This window comes from Gavialis gangeticus, unplaced genomic scaffold, assembly GCF_001723915.1.
Source record: "Gavialis gangeticus isolate Ggan-Ray unplaced genomic scaffold, GavGan_comp1, whole genome shotgun sequence".
Lineage (NCBI taxonomy): Eukaryota > Metazoa > Chordata > Crocodylia > Gavialidae > Gavialis > Gavialis gangeticus.
In genome coordinates, this window is record NW_017728993.1 from 48,385,895 (window position 1) to 48,405,525 (window position 19,631).

Genomic DNA, 19,631 nt, shown 5'->3' on the forward strand with positions numbered 1-19,631 from the left:
ATTTATTCAGCTCGAGTCATAGTTTATTCTGTCTAGTTATCATCATGACAAATTATTAGGCAACAGGTTTTTTTAGTCTGTGACTGACTATTTGAAATAGAAAAGATGCCCTGAGTTTGTGACATGGCATCACAAGAGTTAATCTTGGTTTGCACTAATTTGATACACAGCAGTCTTACTTCTCAATACAGTAAGGTTTTTTTTTTTAAGATTATATTTCTTGAGGATGTGTAGGTTGCAGTATTTAGTTCTAGAACAAGTTGCTGTTTACCTCAGATAGAAACATGATATTATGATTCCTAAGGAAAAGCTGGTTTTATTTGTAACTAGTTAATACAAATAAAAATCCACAATTATGAGTGCATGACTACTGAAAAGCATATTTATAAATATGTCTTTACAGCCCTCTTTTATTGCATTCATATCCTTTTGTGTTTGTGCCCCCCAGTGTTCTAGAAAATGAGGTCCTTTCCTTCCCCATGTCCTCGTGACGAGGTATTTAGCAGAATTTGTAGATTTGTTGGAATCTAGCAGGGTGGCTGTGAGTGCTTCTGCTATGGCCTTGGACTCTTGATTTCTGGGCTTCCAGACTTTTGCCCCAGCGTCCATGATACCAGAGCAGAGTGCAGATGAGGTTACTGGTGGAAATGTTTATAGAAAGAGGAAATCTTTGTGAATGTTTAAGAATATCTAAAGATTTTGGATTTTTAATTGGAGAATTTGAACCAAAATACGATTCTAAGAGTTATGCTTAGTCAGTCATACAACAGAAAGATACCAGGTGACCCACATATCTAGTCAACACCGGCAAAAGTTATGTTGGTGGGACAGGTGGAGTGTTGTTGTAGCTGTGATGGTCTAGGAAATGTACAAGAGATAAGGATTTTTTGGAAGAGCTGTTGAGCAAGCTTTCAGTTATTAACTGTCCACTGGGCATCAGGTGCCATTGTCTTAGGCCTGAGAAAGGATACTTGATGCTTGAAATCTTGTCCAACAGCTCTCTGAACTATACAGTTGGTCCAATAAATTATTTCAGAAAAAATTCTTGCCTCTCAAACATTATGTGTGGAATCTGAACACTTTCAATGAACTTCTCATGAAAAACTGCAGGAGAATTTCTGAAGGAAAGTATCTTCATGGTCCTCTAGGTTTTATTTGGCAATCAGGTTTCAACATATAGTTGGGACTATGAGTGATTAGGTAGAAATCAAGAGAGCAATAGTAACCAGTGAAGACCATCAGCTACAAAATTAAAGAATTCGAATAAGATCCAGAATTTCTACTGGTTTGAAGAGGAAGGAGCATGGCATAGGGAGTACCTGGACTTGAAAAATCTGTATCCTAGAGATGTAGGCCATAACAACATTAATGCCAGCCACTTCACTACCACTACTATTACTGAGATTAATAGAAGAAATAGTTAAATATATTACAAGCTCTCCTGGTCTAATTCTTCAAGAATGTGAAATACATTTCATAGCTAAACAGAAACAACATTTACTGTGAAAAGAGTCAACGGTCAAAATTGATTCTTCTGCCAACGGTCAAAATTGATTCTTCTGAAAACAATTGCGTGTGGTGGGTGGGATACATGGGAGCTGTTTGTATGCTGAGAGATGCAGCCTTTTACTAAGTGGGGAAGAAGCAGGGAGAGCAACAAAGCAAATAAGTGAAATGGATCCTTCCAATTAGAGTGGCAATGTTTAAGGAAACAAAGTGGTCAGAGTAAAACAAAAGATAAAAAGAAAGGAGAGATGAAACAGGTAAGATAAAGAGTGGCAGCAACTGGACAGTTTGAAGGGACAGGTTGATGGTGGTCATTTGCCAGCATGTAGCACTCATGTGTAAGGAGGATAGACTAGCCAAGGTGGAAAAAAATACTGTCACAAGTTTGAAACAGATCTGAAAGCTTCAGGAGCAATGACCTATTTGCCACATTAAAATTGACCCATAATCAGAACTGCAATTAAGCTTCAATATATTTTATAAAAAATAGTACTTAGTTTACTTTCACATAAGTGAAGAGATACAATTGCACAATGGTGGTTACAATGGTAGAAATACATTTAATCGATAAAATGTTTGCGAGAGATTTAAAAACTTACTGTACAGCACCGCATCTGAAACTGTATGATGGCAAAATGAATCATATTCCATTTCTAAGTAAATCAAATCCCTACATCTTTCAGTTTGGAACAAAAAATAAAAATGATGCATTTTATGCTTCAGATTGCTACCAAAATATTTCCTGATGTTGAGCTATAAACAGATTTTAAAAAATGATAAAAGATAAAAAAAAGACATTCATGCATTTAAGCCACCATTCATCTCAGACTCTAATGTAAGGCATATCATAATTTTTTTAGAATTATGTCTTTAGCCACATCCACATAAACCTTCTTTAGTGCTTTTTATGACAAGGTCTTGACAGACCTTGCAGATTCATGAGTAAGGATGCTTGTATTTCCAACAGGCCATTTTTGACAGGCCTAGCCATATTTGGAACACATCATACAGTAGAAAATGCTTATTTTCTTAATGAAAAAGAACATAAAGAAAAAGAAATCCTGAAGAATGCTTTAGAGTTTATCACAAATGACACTGTTTTGAAGTGGGAAAAAAATAAAGTTTATGTGTCATCTTCAGTCTTAATGATGTGAAAAAGGGTGACATTGAATAGGACCTGATGTCCATTGTTCCAGGCATAGAGAGCTCTGTCTCTAGCGTTGTAGTCAAGCATGGATATATGGAAGTACTGATTATGGAACGGAATGTCTGTATACTCATAAGTGGAGGTTTTTGTGGAATAAGAGTAGTAGACCTTCGCTCCTGTCAAATGAGAGTTGGTAACATACAAAGTTCCACAGATCATGAAGGATTCCCCAGCACTTCTCTTTGGATAGCCTGTGTTCCAGCTCTTCATCACTTCTAATGTATCCTGGTTTAGCTGGCTAATGACTATGTTGCCTGCATTCTGGTTGGTGGCATACACAGCCCAGAGACCAATTTCATCTGCCATGAGGTCAATATCAGAGAAGCCACCCCAAGTATAGGGATACACATTGTGAAAGCCAGCATACTCCAGGCTACGCTGTGCTAGCACCCGACCTGTGTCAAAGCTGTATTTTATGATAATATTGCTCTGATACTTGTTGAAATAGAGGGAGCCATTGTAGACAACATGATTGGTTCCAGCCCACTTAAAAGGAAGGTTGTATGTCCTTGATTCAGCCCCACTGACAAAGTCTGCCATTGATTTGTATTCACGGACAATTTTATTATTTGTATAACTGTCCATGTACCATACCTGAAAGAAAAATAAAGAATAGAGCGTAAACTCCTAAAATAGAAACATTAGAAGATCATGCATTGAACATACATTTTAAAAAAAGTTCCAAAAATCCTATGGCAGTATCAGTTACCAGACTTGCTCATAAAGCCTACAGAAATACAGGAAGTGTCCATATATGTTTCCTTTTGCAATGAAGCTAGAATTCTTGAGTTAAACTCTTTTAATAGGGAATGACCTAGCAGTTTTGAGAAATTTGCTTTCAAATTGTTCTGATTGAATGAGTTTCTGGCTTAGGGGGCTCATTAGTATTGTCATAATGTGCCCAGATCCTGGAAATCCCAGAGGTGGTGGGAAAGTGGAGTGGGAAGTAACTTCTGTGTTCTGCAGAATTAAACCTAGTTGAAACTTCATTCAATACATAACTGTCCTCTTTGGGAAATGAAACATGCCCAGAAAATGTTGGTTTTTTGTTTTTTTTTCAGATGTTTCCATGTTTTTGGTTCCCATATATCATTTCCTCCCAGTTTTTCGCATCTTTTTATTTTTATTTTACCCCCACTTATCTCCCTTTGATGCTCTTTGACCCTGAAAGGGGTAAAAAATAAAACATAAATAAAAACAGTAGCTTTTTTGTTTGTTTTCCTTGAAACAAAGTTTTCAAGAAACGTAATTAGGAAATTCTAATAAACTGAAACTGAAATAAAATATAGCCAAGTGCCATTCAAATATTAAGCTTATCAGGTAAGGACTTGGATGAATCTCATTTACAGCCAAATACTAGAAACATCTGTACCTTTACATATATAGGTAAATTCACTAACTTCTGTGGGACTGATTATACAGCTACCGTTTCTTATATAAGTGTTTAGATGAACTGGGTCCTTATAAAAATTACCATTATAGAGGATATAATGGAAAATAATAACTTTTTTTCAATGGAAAAACATGCATTCTTTTTGACGTAGTTTAAAATTAATGAAGTTGCCTACTGAATTTTTTTTCTGAGGATGATTTCAGGAAAATATGTTCTTCTTTTTGTCTTTCTTTTTCTGAAATACGTCAAAATATGAAAATGCAGAGAACACATTTAAATAAATGCTAGCATGTAAAACCTGCAGTGCAATGCCTCTTTGTAAAGATTCAAACTACAAATAAAACACTCAGATTTATACAAGAGGCTCAACATACTCTGTTATTTTTCTCTGATGCTAAAGGGTCTGTCATCCAGGCTCCAAATCGGGTTCCAGATATCTTGACTGTAACAGGGCCTGTAATTTTCATCAATTTCCCACATGCTAGAAAATTAGAAAAACAAAGGTGGTCAGTGAAATCTTTTTAAAATTCCAACACGGACCAATCATATTCTGATTAATCTCAAAGTGAGTCACCTTTAGTAAAAGACCAAGAATTGTAAGCAAACAATGGCTTCACGGTGAATAGGGGCTGGGTTAGAACAAAAATGTCATCCTCTGAGTCTGAATGCTTAAATTTTCACTATTCAAAAGGAATACAAATATAATTTGGTAAAAGTAAATACAGATTTTGAAATATAGTTATGTTTAAACAAAATAAGATTAAGTAAATACAGGGGCTGAACTCAGAGGCCCAGGGAACCACTTCTTGTACTATGTTCCTGTAGTAAACTGTGTTCATTGCAACACTTACATAATGGAAAAACTAAAGAAGAAGAAAGCTATTTTTTATCTCCAGAGTGAGCAATCTTTCATTATAATTCCATTAATTTCAACCTAATAAACCATGTTTGGATTATGTAAACACCAAGGTGCAGAGCCACAAATTGGATACTCTAACTCCCATTTGGTCTAAATTTTTTTTGTGAATCTGGGCCTAATAAACGTTGCTGGTCATGTATACCAACTGATCTCTCCCAGTGCAACTCAGCATTCAGGCTTCTGGAATGGACTGAAAAACACAAAGCCAAAATATAACACACTACCCCTACAGAAAGATGTGACTTAGTCAACTTACACAACTTAGATCATACCTGATAAATATATATTTTTTTATTTCTCTACCTAGTCAACTTAGCTAGTATATCCTTTAGAGGAGTTTTGGGAGTAATAATTCATTAGAATATAGCAAAATTGAATATGCTGTAAATAACTGACATAAAGGGATTTGGGGTTATAAAACTGTCATAAACGTAAATGTAAAGTATTTAACAGAAATCACCATTGGACCTTAGTAAACCCTACACACCAGTTACTGGTAAGAAAGCAAATACATAAATTATCCTGGAACTGTGGCAACTTCAGGTGACTTCTAATCTACCCTTGTTAGAGTGTCTGAGAGGAAACAATGATCTTGAATACTGACCTTTCTGACAATCTAAAAAAATCTATATTTTAGGGGACATTAGTAACATGCCTATTACCAACAAGCCACATGGGAAATTTCCTTTATTGTGAAAGAACTTAATATGAGAGAATGGTATAGAAAATTAAATCAGCTAGCAAGTTAAAGTGGGGCGGGGGGAAGTGGGGGAGATATTCCAGATGAATTAACGTTTTGGAACATTTCATGATTGTTGTTGTTCCTGAGAAATATATGCTTCATCCTTACTTTACTCCTTTTTTATATAATCAAGCTGGAAAAGAAAGAGGAAAATAGCATCTGTAAATTAAAAGGTAAGGTATATATATTTCAAAATTTTATACTTTATTTCACTGACAAAGAACACACCGTACTGTAGATGCCTATTTTGTTCAATTATAATAGGGCTAATGTTCTGAAGATAAATCAGAAGCTACTGAAGATAATTCAATCCATGGCCAGGGAAAGGAGATATAATGGAAATACCAAATATGAACTGAGGTCTTCATGAACAGTACATGCTCTCTTTGTACTGTGTGGGCTCTCTTCAAAGAGAACTTTTGTGCTAGTGAGGAGTGCGATTGCTAATCATGTTTGTCCTACAAACAAACTGCGGAATCTGTTGAAGGCATATTGAGACTACATATTGGTAAGAAAATAACCCCCTCCCACCCCTCCTTAAATAGCTCCTCTTCTTTAACTGGATATAATTTGTGATCATCTTTCTTTTCAAGATGTATTACTCATTTCATACATGGTTTAAATCCTACCCTCCTAATACAATCTGCAGTTCTCCATTTTGGGAAGTTGAGAAACATACCCCAATCAGGTCAAGTTGCACTTTAATTTTCTTAGATGATCTATCAGCAAATAGTTTTGCCAGGAAAGGATATGTGCTGAACTCATAAACCCTATGAATAGTATTAAAACAATTTTATTTTAGAATAAATGAATGGAAAACATAGAATGCAGAAGGAATCAGACGGTAGTTAATCACTACACACATCATGTTTAGTTGCTGGCCTTTCTTTTTAAGTAAGAGGCAAGATTACAAGGTGAATGAATGAAAAAAACCCACGATTAGTACCTAATTAGCATCCATCAAGAATTGTGTCAAAATTATAACTAAAATATACATTTTATATGAGAAGAACTTTGAGTTTTAAAACACACGATTTAAAAAAAAAAAACTGGTGTGAAAAGTGAAATATAAGATAAACAAAAATTAAGAAGATAAGAAGAAACAAAACACCACCTCCTGCCCTAAAATGTAGCTCTTGAACTTAAAAAGTAGCTGCATGTCAGCCTGCAAGGAATAAGATGCTGTTGGAAAATTACCTTTCAAGAACTATGGTGGGCTATTATCAAAGAAGAGAAAGAGAGTGAATCTCTGTTAGGGCCTTGTTACACCTTACACTGTGAGCTTCACAAATGTTGATTGGTGTTAGTGTTAGCTCAAGTGTGGGGCAATCACACTTCAACCCAGGAGGATTAGGCTGAAGTTGGTTGCATATTCCCACTGCCTTATGCCCGATTCCTTATTCCTTATTCCCAGTTCCAGGTTTGGGAATAAGGAACTGGGAATAAGCAACCAACTTCAGCCTCATGCTCAAAAACCAGGTCCTAATTCAAGACCATATACTTAGTACAGTAGCTGGAGGGGAAGCCTGGAAACCGCCAAACCATGCTTTGGGCTGGACGAGACTGTGGTCTGGGTTCTTTGAGACAGTCCTCCAATGGCATCAACAGGAAGTTTGGGGTGGCTCAAGAAGTATTTTGCCCCATAATCTCATCCTAATCTGACCTTCACTTAGGGCTCTGTACTTGATGCAGAATATTATGTTTCTTATTCTAATATAATAAAAGCCTTTGTCTGTCTGTCCGTAAACCTTTATGAGCACTCTGATTGGTTGTCTTGGCAGCCAGTCACAGTGCTTATTGAAAAAACTGATCAGAGTGCTCTGCACAGACAGACACACATGGCAGATTGCTGCCTTAATAGCAGGGACTGAGGGCCCCCCCCCGGCCCTGCTCCTTGGAGGCAGAGGGGGACGGCAGGGACAGACTGGCATGGCAGAGCAACATGGAGGGGATAAAGGGGAGGATACTGGCTTCACCACCCAGCTCCGGCCTCACCGCCACAACCAAGAGGTGGTCTTACCCTCCACCCCCCCGCCCTCATCCCTGCTCTTTGAAGGCGGCGGCAGCACTGGCCAAGTTTGTCCCCACTGTCATGGTGGAGCTCTGTCCCTGGCAGAGAGGGACACAGGAGATGGTGGGGACGGACTGGTATGGCAGAGCACCATCATGATAGAGGGGACAGGGGGTGGGGGCTGCAGCACTGAGGCAGCATGCTGGAGCAGCAGGGGCATGTGGCAGGGCTGGGGGCGGAGGGGCAGGCCATCACTTGGATGTGGTGGTGGTGCAGGGTGCTAGTGGTGGGGATGACAGGGTAACCTTCCCCCCCACCCCCACTCCTGGCAGGCAGCGGCAGCGTAGGGTTGTGGGTAGCATTGCTCTGTTCCCTGCCCACCACCACCGTCATTCTTGATGGGTAATTCACCAGTTAATTAGTAAATATGCATAGCTAATGAAATTCTCTTTAGGATGCATAATTCATTAATAACAAGCTTTTATTGGATCTAGATTAGCTTTAAAAAGAAACTGGGAACTGGGAATAAGCAACCAACTTCAGCCTCATCCCTGCAGGGGCCCTGAGGACTGAAAGGTAAGAATCCTCCCCTCCCCCTAATCTGTGCTTTGCCCCTGCCCTCTGGGGCTCCCCTTTTTCTCTCCCCCACCATCTTCCCTGCCCCCAAGGCATTGCCCTGCTGCCCTCCCCTATTTACTTGTGGCAGCCTGCACTGTCTGTCCCAAAATGCAGGGAGGGAAGGTTTACCCAGCCTGCTCATCTGCTACTGGCCTGCTGCTCTTTGTGCTAAGTCTGTCCCAGAGAACAGCAGCAGCAGTTAGGTTAACTGATTGTGGGTCTGGGGAATATGTGGGTCATCAATGATTTGCATCCAAGTAAGATGCTGTAGTTTCACAAAGTGACTATTGCAAGATGAATTTGCTAGACAGCCAACTAATAATACTGAAAAATAGACAGAAGCTCTGGTGTCAGTATAATTCAATGGAGATTGATTCCATAAACTGGGGGAGCTGTCTCCCTTTGTGTTGCCCCTGTAGCAAATCTCAGCTTTCCTCATTCTGTTACTGATAATAAAAGTTACAGAATGTGTTTCCATGTGAATCATTTTGTGTAGGCAGTTTGATAAATCAATTCTTACTATTTAGAACCAATTAGGTACATTATTTACAACCTTTACCCACCATAGCCCATTTTCACTTTAGAGATAACTTTGGATTCAGAGCAGCAGTCTCCAATATGGTGCACTGTAAATCTATTTTATCTCTAATGCAAATCTTGATGTAATAATATACAAATCACAGTGCTGGGTAAATGCTCTGCTTGATGATTTGCAAGAAGAGTGAAGCCACCAGTGCCAATGAATACTTCAGTAATGACTTCAGTCTTTTCGCATCCTTTAGAACAAACTCTTTCAGCATAACCTCCTCCCAGTTGAGAGACACTATACAGGGAAACAGGGCTAGAAGGGATGTCTTGGGTCACTGGTTCTATTCCTTACTCTTACAGCAACTGTATAACATATAATCTGCTTCATAAAATATTCAAAATTCATCTTTAAGATGAGTGAGGTTCCCCCACCATCACTCCAATTGGAAATTGTTTTCATTCTTTTTTTAGCAGTCAATTCTCAACCCATTGCCTATATTACACATCTCCACACGTGACCCTTACTCATGTGAACATGAAGGGTATGGCATGTACATTTAGAGCTTTCAGGAGAAGAACATTTAAAAACATCAGTAGAAGCTAAACTCTAATTGTTACATGTGGACAAGCTGGGAAGAATAAAAACTTAGGAAAACTACTCCACATATAACATCATATGAAGCAATGTTAAAATTGGAGTGGTTTTGCTATATTTGTATTGTTCCAGGCTAGTTCACATGTAACAAAACACAACAGATGCTGCCCTTTTGAGACATTTCCCTTTTGAAAGAGCTCCAAATGTTCATGTGTCCAGACCCTAAACAAACCTCCTTGCGTTCCATTAAAAAAAGATTTCTTTGTGTATGATGGGAAGAATATTGTTACAGTATTCTGTAAGTGTATACTGAAAGAGAAAGAGAAAAAGAGAGTTAAGTCTTAACTTGCATATAGATTATGAATGTAAAAGGGGCAGTCCAAGGTTTGCTCTGGTATGGTGATATCTGTATCCAGTATAAGCATCAATGAGTAGTTTGAATTCAGAAAGAACTGCTGAGGATGACAACAGAGGCCTCAGAGCGCGTCTCATGTAAGTGGCGAGATTGATGGATCAGCTCATACTATTTAGAACTACTTAGGGCCACCACAGGTAACCTTCACAGCAAACAATTACTCTGAGACTTCAACAAATCAACTGGCGTGTTAAGTAGTGATTTTGAGTATTGAGTGAAGCTCTGGGTTGACTGATGACTCAAAAATTGTAAACCAGCAAAGGAAATTAATTCAGGACATATAGCCCCTTTCCTTCTCACTGCAGTTCCATGAAACCCACAAACACTAACCCATCCACAATTTCCCTTCCCCCAAGTGCTGGTTAGAATATAATTAAGACATGAAAAAATAAACTGACCCCCTTTCTCTGCAACAGAGTATGATGACTAAGAGAAGACTAGAGGGGACTTCTAAGAGAAGACTTAGAGGGGACTTGGTGGCAGCTTATAAGTATATATGGGGTGCACATCAGGGGCTGGGGGAACATCTGTTCACCAAGGCACCCCAGGGGAAGAAAATGAATAAGGGTCAAAAATTGCTAGAGGATAGTTTTAGATTGGACATGAGGAAAAACTTCTTTAGGGTTCGAGTATCCAGCATCTGAAACAGACTTCCTGCAGAGGTGGTACAAGTGCCTACTCTGGAAATCTGCCTCAAAATGTCTGGAGGCTCACATTGCTGGGGTCTGCTGGGGTCATCTGACCCCAGCAGTCTTTCCTGCCCAAGCGCAGGGGGGCTGGACCTGATGATCTCATGAGGTCCCTTCCAGACCCTAATATCTATGAATCTATGACATAACATTACTTTCCTTCTGTCTTTCTGTTGGAATCAAATTCTAAAAAACCATTTTCTTGCATGTAACAATGAAGGCATAACACATGGGCAGAATTGGTCCTATATATGCATGTGCACTAAAAGATACCAGGCAGGGGTGGATTCAGAGGAGGGAGCAGTTTTGCAGTTACATATTTCCTTTGATTCCCACAGCTGGTGTAGGGAGGAGAATCCTGGCTCTTCGTTGGGGCAAGGGGAGAGTGGCTGTAGGTAGTGTGATTCCCCAGGCTCTCTCTGACACAGTGGTTGCTGTAGATACCTACTTCCACTCTCTGGTCAGAGGGGGTCGGGGAAAGGGTGGAAATATTGCATGGATGCTGGAGAGCCATAGCAGCAGCCTTACCTGACACAGCCTGGGCTCTGTACACTCTAGATGCTGTCTAGCTACTGCTGCTGTGGGTGGGCATGGGTGTAAGTTCCTGCTAGGGAACATTACCATATCTTGGGTATGGGGGGTGGTGGTAAATGGGGCACAAGTTGTGGGAGCTGATTTGGAGGGGCCACCAGACTGGAGACCCCTGAGAAACCTTTGCCAGAGGGGAGGAGTTCTCCGTTCAGAGTTCTGCAGTCATCCCTCAGCCACAATAGCCAGAACCTACACCCACACCTATGCTACAGCAGCAGCAGCTGGAGTGCAGGGGGCTCAAACATCTCTGTTTATGACAGGAGGTCAGGATGCTGTCAGCATCCACAGGCTGCAGGGGACACTCAGGAGGGCTGGGCAGGAAGCAGGTTCAGGAACCCACTTGCTACTGCTGTTGTTCCCAGCTGAATCATAAGCAGTGTGGGGAGGCCTGGGACTGCTCCTATCCCACTCCAGCTGGGGGTTGTGGAGAGTAGCTATGTGGGGTACCAGGCTCAGCTGGGATGATGGCAGCAGCAGCATGCAGATCCCTCTTCCTACCCTGTTCCCAGTAGGCTGAGGACACAGGGACTGGGGAGATGAGTAGTGAGCAAGGCCAGGAAGTGGGACCCATCTGCTGCTGCTGTTGTTTCCTGCTGAGCCCACAGCTGAATCTTCTGGGTTGGCAAGGGACACCTGATGGGGCCCAGCAGGGAGCAGGAGCAGGAAAGAGGTACCAACCCAACTCTTCTGCTGTCCCTGGCTGAGCCCAGAACCTTGCACAGTTGTTCCCTGTAGCTGGATGCTCCAGGCCTCTGGGGGACACCAGAAAGCCAGGCAGGGATGAGATGCAGGAAGGAGGGATGTTTCACCATTAAATCCTGCTGGGTCATGTATGGGGGAATCTCAGACCTGTTCTTGCCTTGCCCTAGGCATGGGCTGCAGGGAGCATCAGAGCAGGTGCTATGTAGTCTGGGAACAAAAGCAGTGGTAGTGGTGGTGGGCAGGTCTCTTTTCCTTTCCTCTTTCCCTACCTGGCCCCAGTGTCCCTTGCCAGCTCGGGGGCTCCAGCCATGGCTCATCCCCAGCCCAGGGTGTGAGCGGTGGCACCAGTGGCCTCTGCTGAATGCCTCTTTTCTAAATCCTCAATCCACCTCTGGTAGCAAGCATACTTTGTGTGGAAATACTGTTGATGATTATAATTATTTAAATATGATTATTCAATAATATTCCTTATGCACTTCATACCATGCTTCGTTACAAGCTATTAAATAAGTGAAATTGTCAATCTATTTGATGTTAAAATATTAATTTAAAAATGTTAACAATCTCTCTGTATTTTCCCAACTCTGATGCATCGTAGCACAGTAAAATTTGAAGAATGAGGAATGTTTTAACAGTATAACTCAATCTTGCCCTTGCCAATTCACAAGTGTAATTTTCTATATGGTTACAAGTAATACCAATTTTCTACTTTGAGAAAAAAATGCAAACAGGTACCTTGTCTTGACTACTTATGTGTAAAATAGATCTAATCTCAAGTTCCATTCTTATCTTCAATACAAGATCTTACAATGTTTGTTTGGCTGCATTAGAATTGATCTCGCAAGCTGAAGTTGCTTGCTAGATAATGCTGATCCTAATGTACAGAAAAAAACAAGTATCATTCTCATAAAACTGCTGTACTGTGTCAGGGGAAAGTCTGGGTTACTTTTGGAAAGTCATCTTTTCCACACAAAACAAAATATTGCTGTATCTCATGTCTTGTATTATAGGTTGCTTATGTAAAAACAGTATGGCTCATGGGTAGAGGCTCTGTCCCAGCATCCAGGCCACACCCAGGGAGTACCATTTATGTCAGTGTGGGGAGACGCAGCACCCTTGAAAACAAACTTACAGGCAATGCAGAGGAGCTGTCTCCCACTGGTCTTCAGGGAGAATTAATGCCTGTAGATGTGGTCTGCAGAAAAGTTCCTTTTTTTGTGGCTGGATTAATTTTCTGATAGTTTCTGCAATGCTTGAGTGGGAGACACTAATGCAGTTCAAAGACTTTCAGATGTGAGAAAATTACTGCAGAGATGGAGGAGCCTCCCCTCGCACATAATATGAGAAACAATAATTTGGAGGGGGCTTTTATTACTAGTACTCTGCTTGGACTCCATAGGTATGTAGCCCAGGTAACTCGGGTACATACTCCCTTTCTCCAAACAAAGGGAATTGTTAGCTGGCAGACGTGCTGTGCGGGAAATACAGACCACTCAGTTTCCTTCCGTCCCTATAGAACCAGGCCAGGACAGTCAGGGGACTTAACTATATACACATTTATTTACATTAACTTATCACAAGGAAAAGAAACATGGATATAAACAGATGTACTCTATATATATATATATAGAGAGAGAGAGAGAGAGAGAGAGAGTACATCTGTATATATCTATGTTTGTATATATAAGATATCTAAAAAACCCGTATAAACAATACCCTCTGGGTGAATGCCATAAAACCTTATACCAGTGCTCCAGATGCAGGTAAGTCACGGGTAAGTATCTGATCTGAAACAGATAAACCCCAAAATAAACATAGATAGCCAACAGATAAACTATAGATAAGTATGGATGAACAATAAATAAGTCACAGATAAATACAAATAAACAACAGGTGAAATAATAGCAACAGGGGGTCTCAGCAGACCCCTAGGACTCTACTCATCTACTAATTTACAATATGAGAGTTCACAAAATATAAGGCATGACACACCATTTATGGTGTAAGAACCCCAAAGATAAACTTAATCCCAAGGGGATACCCCAATGCCCTTGGGCTTTCCCCAAGTCCTACAAAGAAGCTGGTAACTTTAGGGGTGGGCTCCCAGTGGGACCTCCCCTTTCAGCAGCCCTTAACTAACTGGGGGGGGGACTCCCCCTCCTCTGTGCGAATCCTCTTTTCCCTGCAGCTCACAGCTCCCAGGCCTGGAGGGTGGCCCTTGTCCTCTGTGCCAGGCTGCTCTCTTGCCTGCAGTGGGCTTCAGCGGGGGGAGGGGGGGTTGCTGTCCCCTGGAAGAGGGCTCCTCCATGCAGGGCTTTTGGAGCCCCTGCCTTGGCTCCGTCTGCTGGCTCAGTACCCCGAGCACCGTCTGGCTCCCTGGACTCAACCTTTTGCTATGGGTTGGAGGCCTGGGCTGGCTCGTGCAGCACCAGGCTTGAGCCACTCCCAGGCCCTCTGTGCAGCGCCTCCTGCACCAAGCTCTCAGCCTCATTCTGGGGGTTGAGGACCTGAGCTGCTCAAGTGCTCCAAATGTCCTACTCTGTGCACTGTTCTGTGCACCGTGTCTCTGGCCGTACGCCAGAGGTTGCAGACCCGAGCCGCCTCATGCAGGTCCCAGGGTCTGGATGCCGTGCGCCATGCTGTGCACCGAGAACCTAGCTGCTGGAGCCGTCTGCTGTTCTCCGCTGATGGAAGTCTTCAGGGGTGCTTCTGGGCTACTGCTTTGCCCTGCTGAGCAGCTCTCCTCAGCTCTTCTAAGCCCCTCTCTTTTCTCTTCTCTGTCCCGGATGTGTTCCCTCATGCTGGGCATACAGCTCATTTTCTATGCTCCAGGGATCCACCCCTGAAGTCTTCTGGACCTGAGTGTTTCAGTCTTCAATCAGGTCCGGGGTGGGGGGAACTCCTCTCCCCCTCGCCTCAGGAAAGGAGCGTGACTCAACTCCTCTTGCTGCCTAGCTCCACCAATCAAAACAGCAAGATTTCAAGCCTGGGACTCAACCCAAGCTCCAAAAGGCAAGACTGCTACAGGTGCATCTACATGTAAAATTAATTTGACAGAGTAAGCTTTGGTGCAGTTCATGCTGGAGTTTATTGCTCCTCGGCGCAGTGTTTACACATGTACCCAGGACTGCAGCATGTTGAGCTGAGGTGAAGCGGCCCCAGCTGGCAGAGGGTCCAGGGGGTCAGCCCACCACCCCATGGCTGCTTTTGCCTGGCTTAATTTGCGGCAGAGGGGCTGGTTGGGGCACGACAGTGTTACAGTGTACGGCAAGCTGGCAGGCAGCCCTGCACTGAAGCACCTTCATGTCTCAGCCAGCTCCAGTCACAATCTTACCAGCATGTGTCACCAGGTATGTGCATTGCAGCAGAGTAAATAACTCCACCACAGATTAGCACTTGTGTTGGGCAGTACTATCCTACGGTGGAATTAATTTATTCACCTGGGCCTAATAGCACTGCTTCTGTAAATGGTGATGCTTTACTGCGGCGCTAATTAGGTAACTCTGCAAGTATGCATCTCATGTAGATGCACCCCATAAACCAAAGGGAGATTTTACATATTGACACTGCCAGTTCCCATCCCCCCTTCCAACCCTTTTTTTACATTGTGGTCAGATTAAAAACTAAACAAAATAAAACAAGTCAATAATAAATCATAGAATGGGAAAAAGTTTCCCTTAAGGTAAGAATATAGAAGAGTTCTTGGTCCCCAAACCCATTAGATATATTAGGTTTCTTATTTCCTTTGAAAAACAAGATGAAAAGTGAATTCTGCAAAAAGGAGTCCTGAAAGACTACTAACTGCCTGGGTGGGCAATAAAAGAAATGATAGAATTCTCCCAAACTATGCCTCTCTGTCAACTCCAAAATGAATGGCAGACATTAGGAACTATATTAGAGACACTTGTATTTTTCACAAAATTTTGTTAGTTGAAAATGCCTCCTTTGTAACTAATAAGGGACCAATAGTAATGTCTTGATAGTTAAATGCTGTCTGCCCCATAGATTTATCCAATACTAGTATCTCTTGGTGATATAGCTGTGAATATGTAAGTAGAGATAGGAAAAATGAGAGACAAAGAAACCATCTTCCACATTAATTTTCTACAATAGAAGAAATGGCCAAGAATGGCCTCCCTCCTTCCCTCCCTCTCTCCCTTCTGTTTGCTTTGTTTTGTGGAAGAATAGATGTGAAATACTTTATTGCCATATACTGATATTATTGCTTCCAAACTTTGGCTACATTACTTCTCTACCCTTCAGTTCTCTCACAACAGAAATACAAGACAATAGTGAGATTTTTATTTCCACCCTAGCAAATATCAGAAAGTTCTGGAATACTAATGAAAATAATGCTTTGTGAGATTTCCAGTCCTGTTTTCCAAAACAAGTATATTCAGGTGCATTTAGGAAGGGTTTTTCAAAAGCTATGAGTGATGGCTTACCTCTATTCCTATTGACTTCAATGGAGACAGCTAGGCAGAGGCTGAGCACATTTATAAGTCCTAGCCTTAAAAGCTTATACGAAAGCAAAAAGCAAAAGCTTTTAGTGCTCATCTAAGTGTGACTGCTGTATGTTTCTTTTATTCCCTCTCTGGCCATGTATCGCTTGCCTTCTTTCTCATATCAGTGCTATTCTATTTACTTCATTATTAGAGCTGCTCATGATTTACAGTCATGGGAATTAACTCATTAATTAACTAGTTAAAAAGTTAAAAACCTAAAGAAATGGCTAACTTTTAATTTTAATTAGTTAAATTTTTCAGCTGTCAACTTTTAACTTTAACAAGTTAAAAAAAAGGTTAACTTTAACTTTTTTAAAAGTATAAGTTAAAAAAGAAATTCCAGCTTTCCCAGAGTTTTTCCTGACACAGTCACTCTTTAGGACTTACATGGAACAATATTTCTTTATTGAAACTCTAGGAGTTTTTGTTTGAGAGACAGAGTAGTGTGCCATCCTATGAGATATGGTCTCTTAAGAACTACAAGTCCCAGAATTCCTTAGTTCACGCTGGCATTTTCTGTGCATTTGAAGAAGTCGACGGGGCAGCCAGTTGGCTGCATGAGAGGGAACAAGCACAAACAAGCAGAGACATTGATCCCAGGAAGAGTGGGAGCAAGTAGTGAGGGTGAAGAAGATGATGACTTTTTTTATTTTAATGAAGATCCGAACCAGGGCCCAAGAAGTTGAGCCATGAATGGCGCATGCCCCTGACAGCTGGGGAGGCATGGCTGTGCTGGCGGTGGTGGGAGCATGGCAGCGGGGAGCTCCCACAGAAGCTGCCGGCACTGTCGGCAGCCGGGGGGGAGGGGGTGGCGGTGAGCGCTGACCAAGGTTCAGTGACCACACGCAGATGCCGCTGGTGGTGGGGTGGCAAGTGGTGATCACCCACAGGTGAGCGGCGACCGCCCTCAAGTGGCGGCAAGCGGTGACCACCCGCAGCTTTTAGGTGCCTTTTTGCAGGGGGTGCAGGGGGGGCGCCCCCTACGTGTCGCGTCTGAGTTGAGCATTACTTCCCATCTGTGAGAAACCTAGGAATGTCAGTAGTAGTCAGTGCTAATCTTCATCATGTCTATTGCTTACAGTGAAGATAAATATTACTTCCTATACCATGTGAATATATGGTATACAGAAGATTTTCTAGGAATACAAACAAAATATGCTATCCTACCATAATGATAACTTAAAAGTTTATATAAGGTTAAATTTAAGATTTATTATTAAAATGAGGTTAATTGAATACGTTTAGGGAATTAAAAACCCTAACATTTCTAGTAACTAGTTATCTGATTTTCCTTTTTGTATCTGGAATACATTCTGCAATGCTTTTATATGAATACAGCATTTTAGATATTTATTTGGATACTAAACACAAATCTGAATTATCAGCAACAAATAAGGCAGGGGGAAGCGAATATATTTGTCAATGTGTCTGCAAGCAGCTTCCAAGTACTTTAGTTGTATATTTCTATCCTAGGATCAAATTTGTTATGGGATTACTTTGCAATATGGCAAGATGGAGCCCCCGTTCTTCTTTTACTTAGCTTATTTATATCTATTATCCTGCATACTCTGAAACTAGGAAATGTTGTGGTTTAGTGATTATAGCTTGATACTAGGAGATGCAATGTTGGCATTCTGTTGTTACTCTGCCACTGACTCAGTGTGTAATTTCTAGGTCGTTTATTCTCTACATGAAATGGGGTTCATGATATTTATCTCCCTCACAGAGTACTGAATAGCTTAGTATTTCCAAAGCTTTTCAGAATCTAAAAGGAAAGGGGCTATAGAATAGGAAAATATAATTACGTATTATAAATAAACTAATCTCTTGTCAGCACTCACATCTCTTTTGTCTTTGATATAATGTCATTCTCTACACAAGCTATTCAACTGTCCTGGTCCCAAGCAAAAATATTAGTTTAAAATTTCACCTTGGTTCCATGTTACAAGACAACAGCTAGAAATGTGTCCAGTAAGTGTCTAGTTTGATTGTTTTTTCCATATTTCATGGACATCCCTTGTGTGAGAGAATATTGTTTTACTAGGCTATAAGAATGCTAGAAAATAACACTTAAAAAACCTATCATTACTAAATAGAATTAATGCACAGTAGCTAATTAAATGAAGATAATAAAAAACAGCTTATTATTAAAGTTGCCCATATATACAAACATTTCATAGGGCTTATATTTTCCTATATGCATATGACTTTCATGAGTGCCAGCCAAGATTCAAGCATACACACATATAACTTTTATGTGCATACAACCACAGTTTATATAAGCACAGCATATATGTGCTAAATGGCATGCTTTTGAAAATTTGAGCCACATTTTGTCAAGAGCTTCAAAATGCATTTTTCCTATTCCAAGTAGAAGGAACAAGTTTCTCTCACCACAGGGCTGTGGAAACATTAACTTTCAGTGAAAGTAAAATGATTGCTCACGGTATGCTAATGAATGTTGCAAGGGCTGCCAATGCAGATGGAAGATCACTTTTAAGTCACCAGGATTGTATAAATAATGCATTTTATTACAATTATATTGTTGAAAAACACCTGCTAGGGAAAAGAGGGCAAAATAGCTATTACACATGCTGGCTAGACAATTATACTACAAGGCTCAGAAGAACTCCTGTAAAGATTCAGGCCCCAGATCCTGGGGTGCAGTGTGACTCTTTCATCTTGCCCTTCCATAAGATTCTAGTCCTAAAGGCTAGGGACAGACATTCAAAAAAGCCAGAGCCTGAATTGATTCAGTCTTTCCAGGTTAGTTTAACCTGCATAGAATCATAGAATCAATGAGTCGGAAGGGACCTAGATGGATCATCGAGTCCAACCCCCTGCCATGGGCAGGAAGGAGCACAGGGGGTGGCAGGGGTCGTAAGACTCCAGCCAGGTGCCTATCCAGTCTCCTCTTGAAGATCTCCAGGGAAGGTGAGAGCACCATCTCTCTGGGAAGCCTATTCCAGGCTCTGGCCACCCTTACTGTGAAGTAGTTCTTTCTAATATCTAACCTAAACCTATCCTCCCTCAGCTTGTGGCCATCGTTCCTGGTGACTCCAAGGGGGGCCCTGGTGAACAGACTTTCCCCGAGTCCCTGCTGCTGGCCCCTGATAAGGTTGTTGGCAGCCACAAGATCCCCCCTCAGTCTCCTCTGGCAGAGACTGAAGAGATTCAGGTCCCTCAGCCTCTCCTCATAGGGCTGGCCAC

General features: G+C 41.4%; 1 protein-coding gene across 3 annotated transcripts in view; it reads right to left on the minus strand.

Annotated features, from left to right (window-relative positions):
• Positions 1–296: 296 nt before the first annotated feature.
• Positions 297–19,631, minus strand: part of OLFM3 (olfactomedin 3) — a 182,365-nt gene continuing 163,030 nt past the window's right edge. For all 3 annotated transcript variants that reach the window (XM_019501721.1, XM_019501718.1, XM_019501719.1), the window contains exons 5-6: positions 4,481–4,587; positions 297–3,307 (exon numbers count right to left, since the gene is read on the minus strand). In XM_019501721.1, the coding sequence (XP_019357266.1) occupies positions 2,630–3,307; positions 4,481–4,587 (785 nt within the window). In that variant the 3' untranslated portion in view covers positions 297–2,629. The remainder of the gene's footprint in view (positions 3,308–4,480; positions 4,588–19,631) is intronic.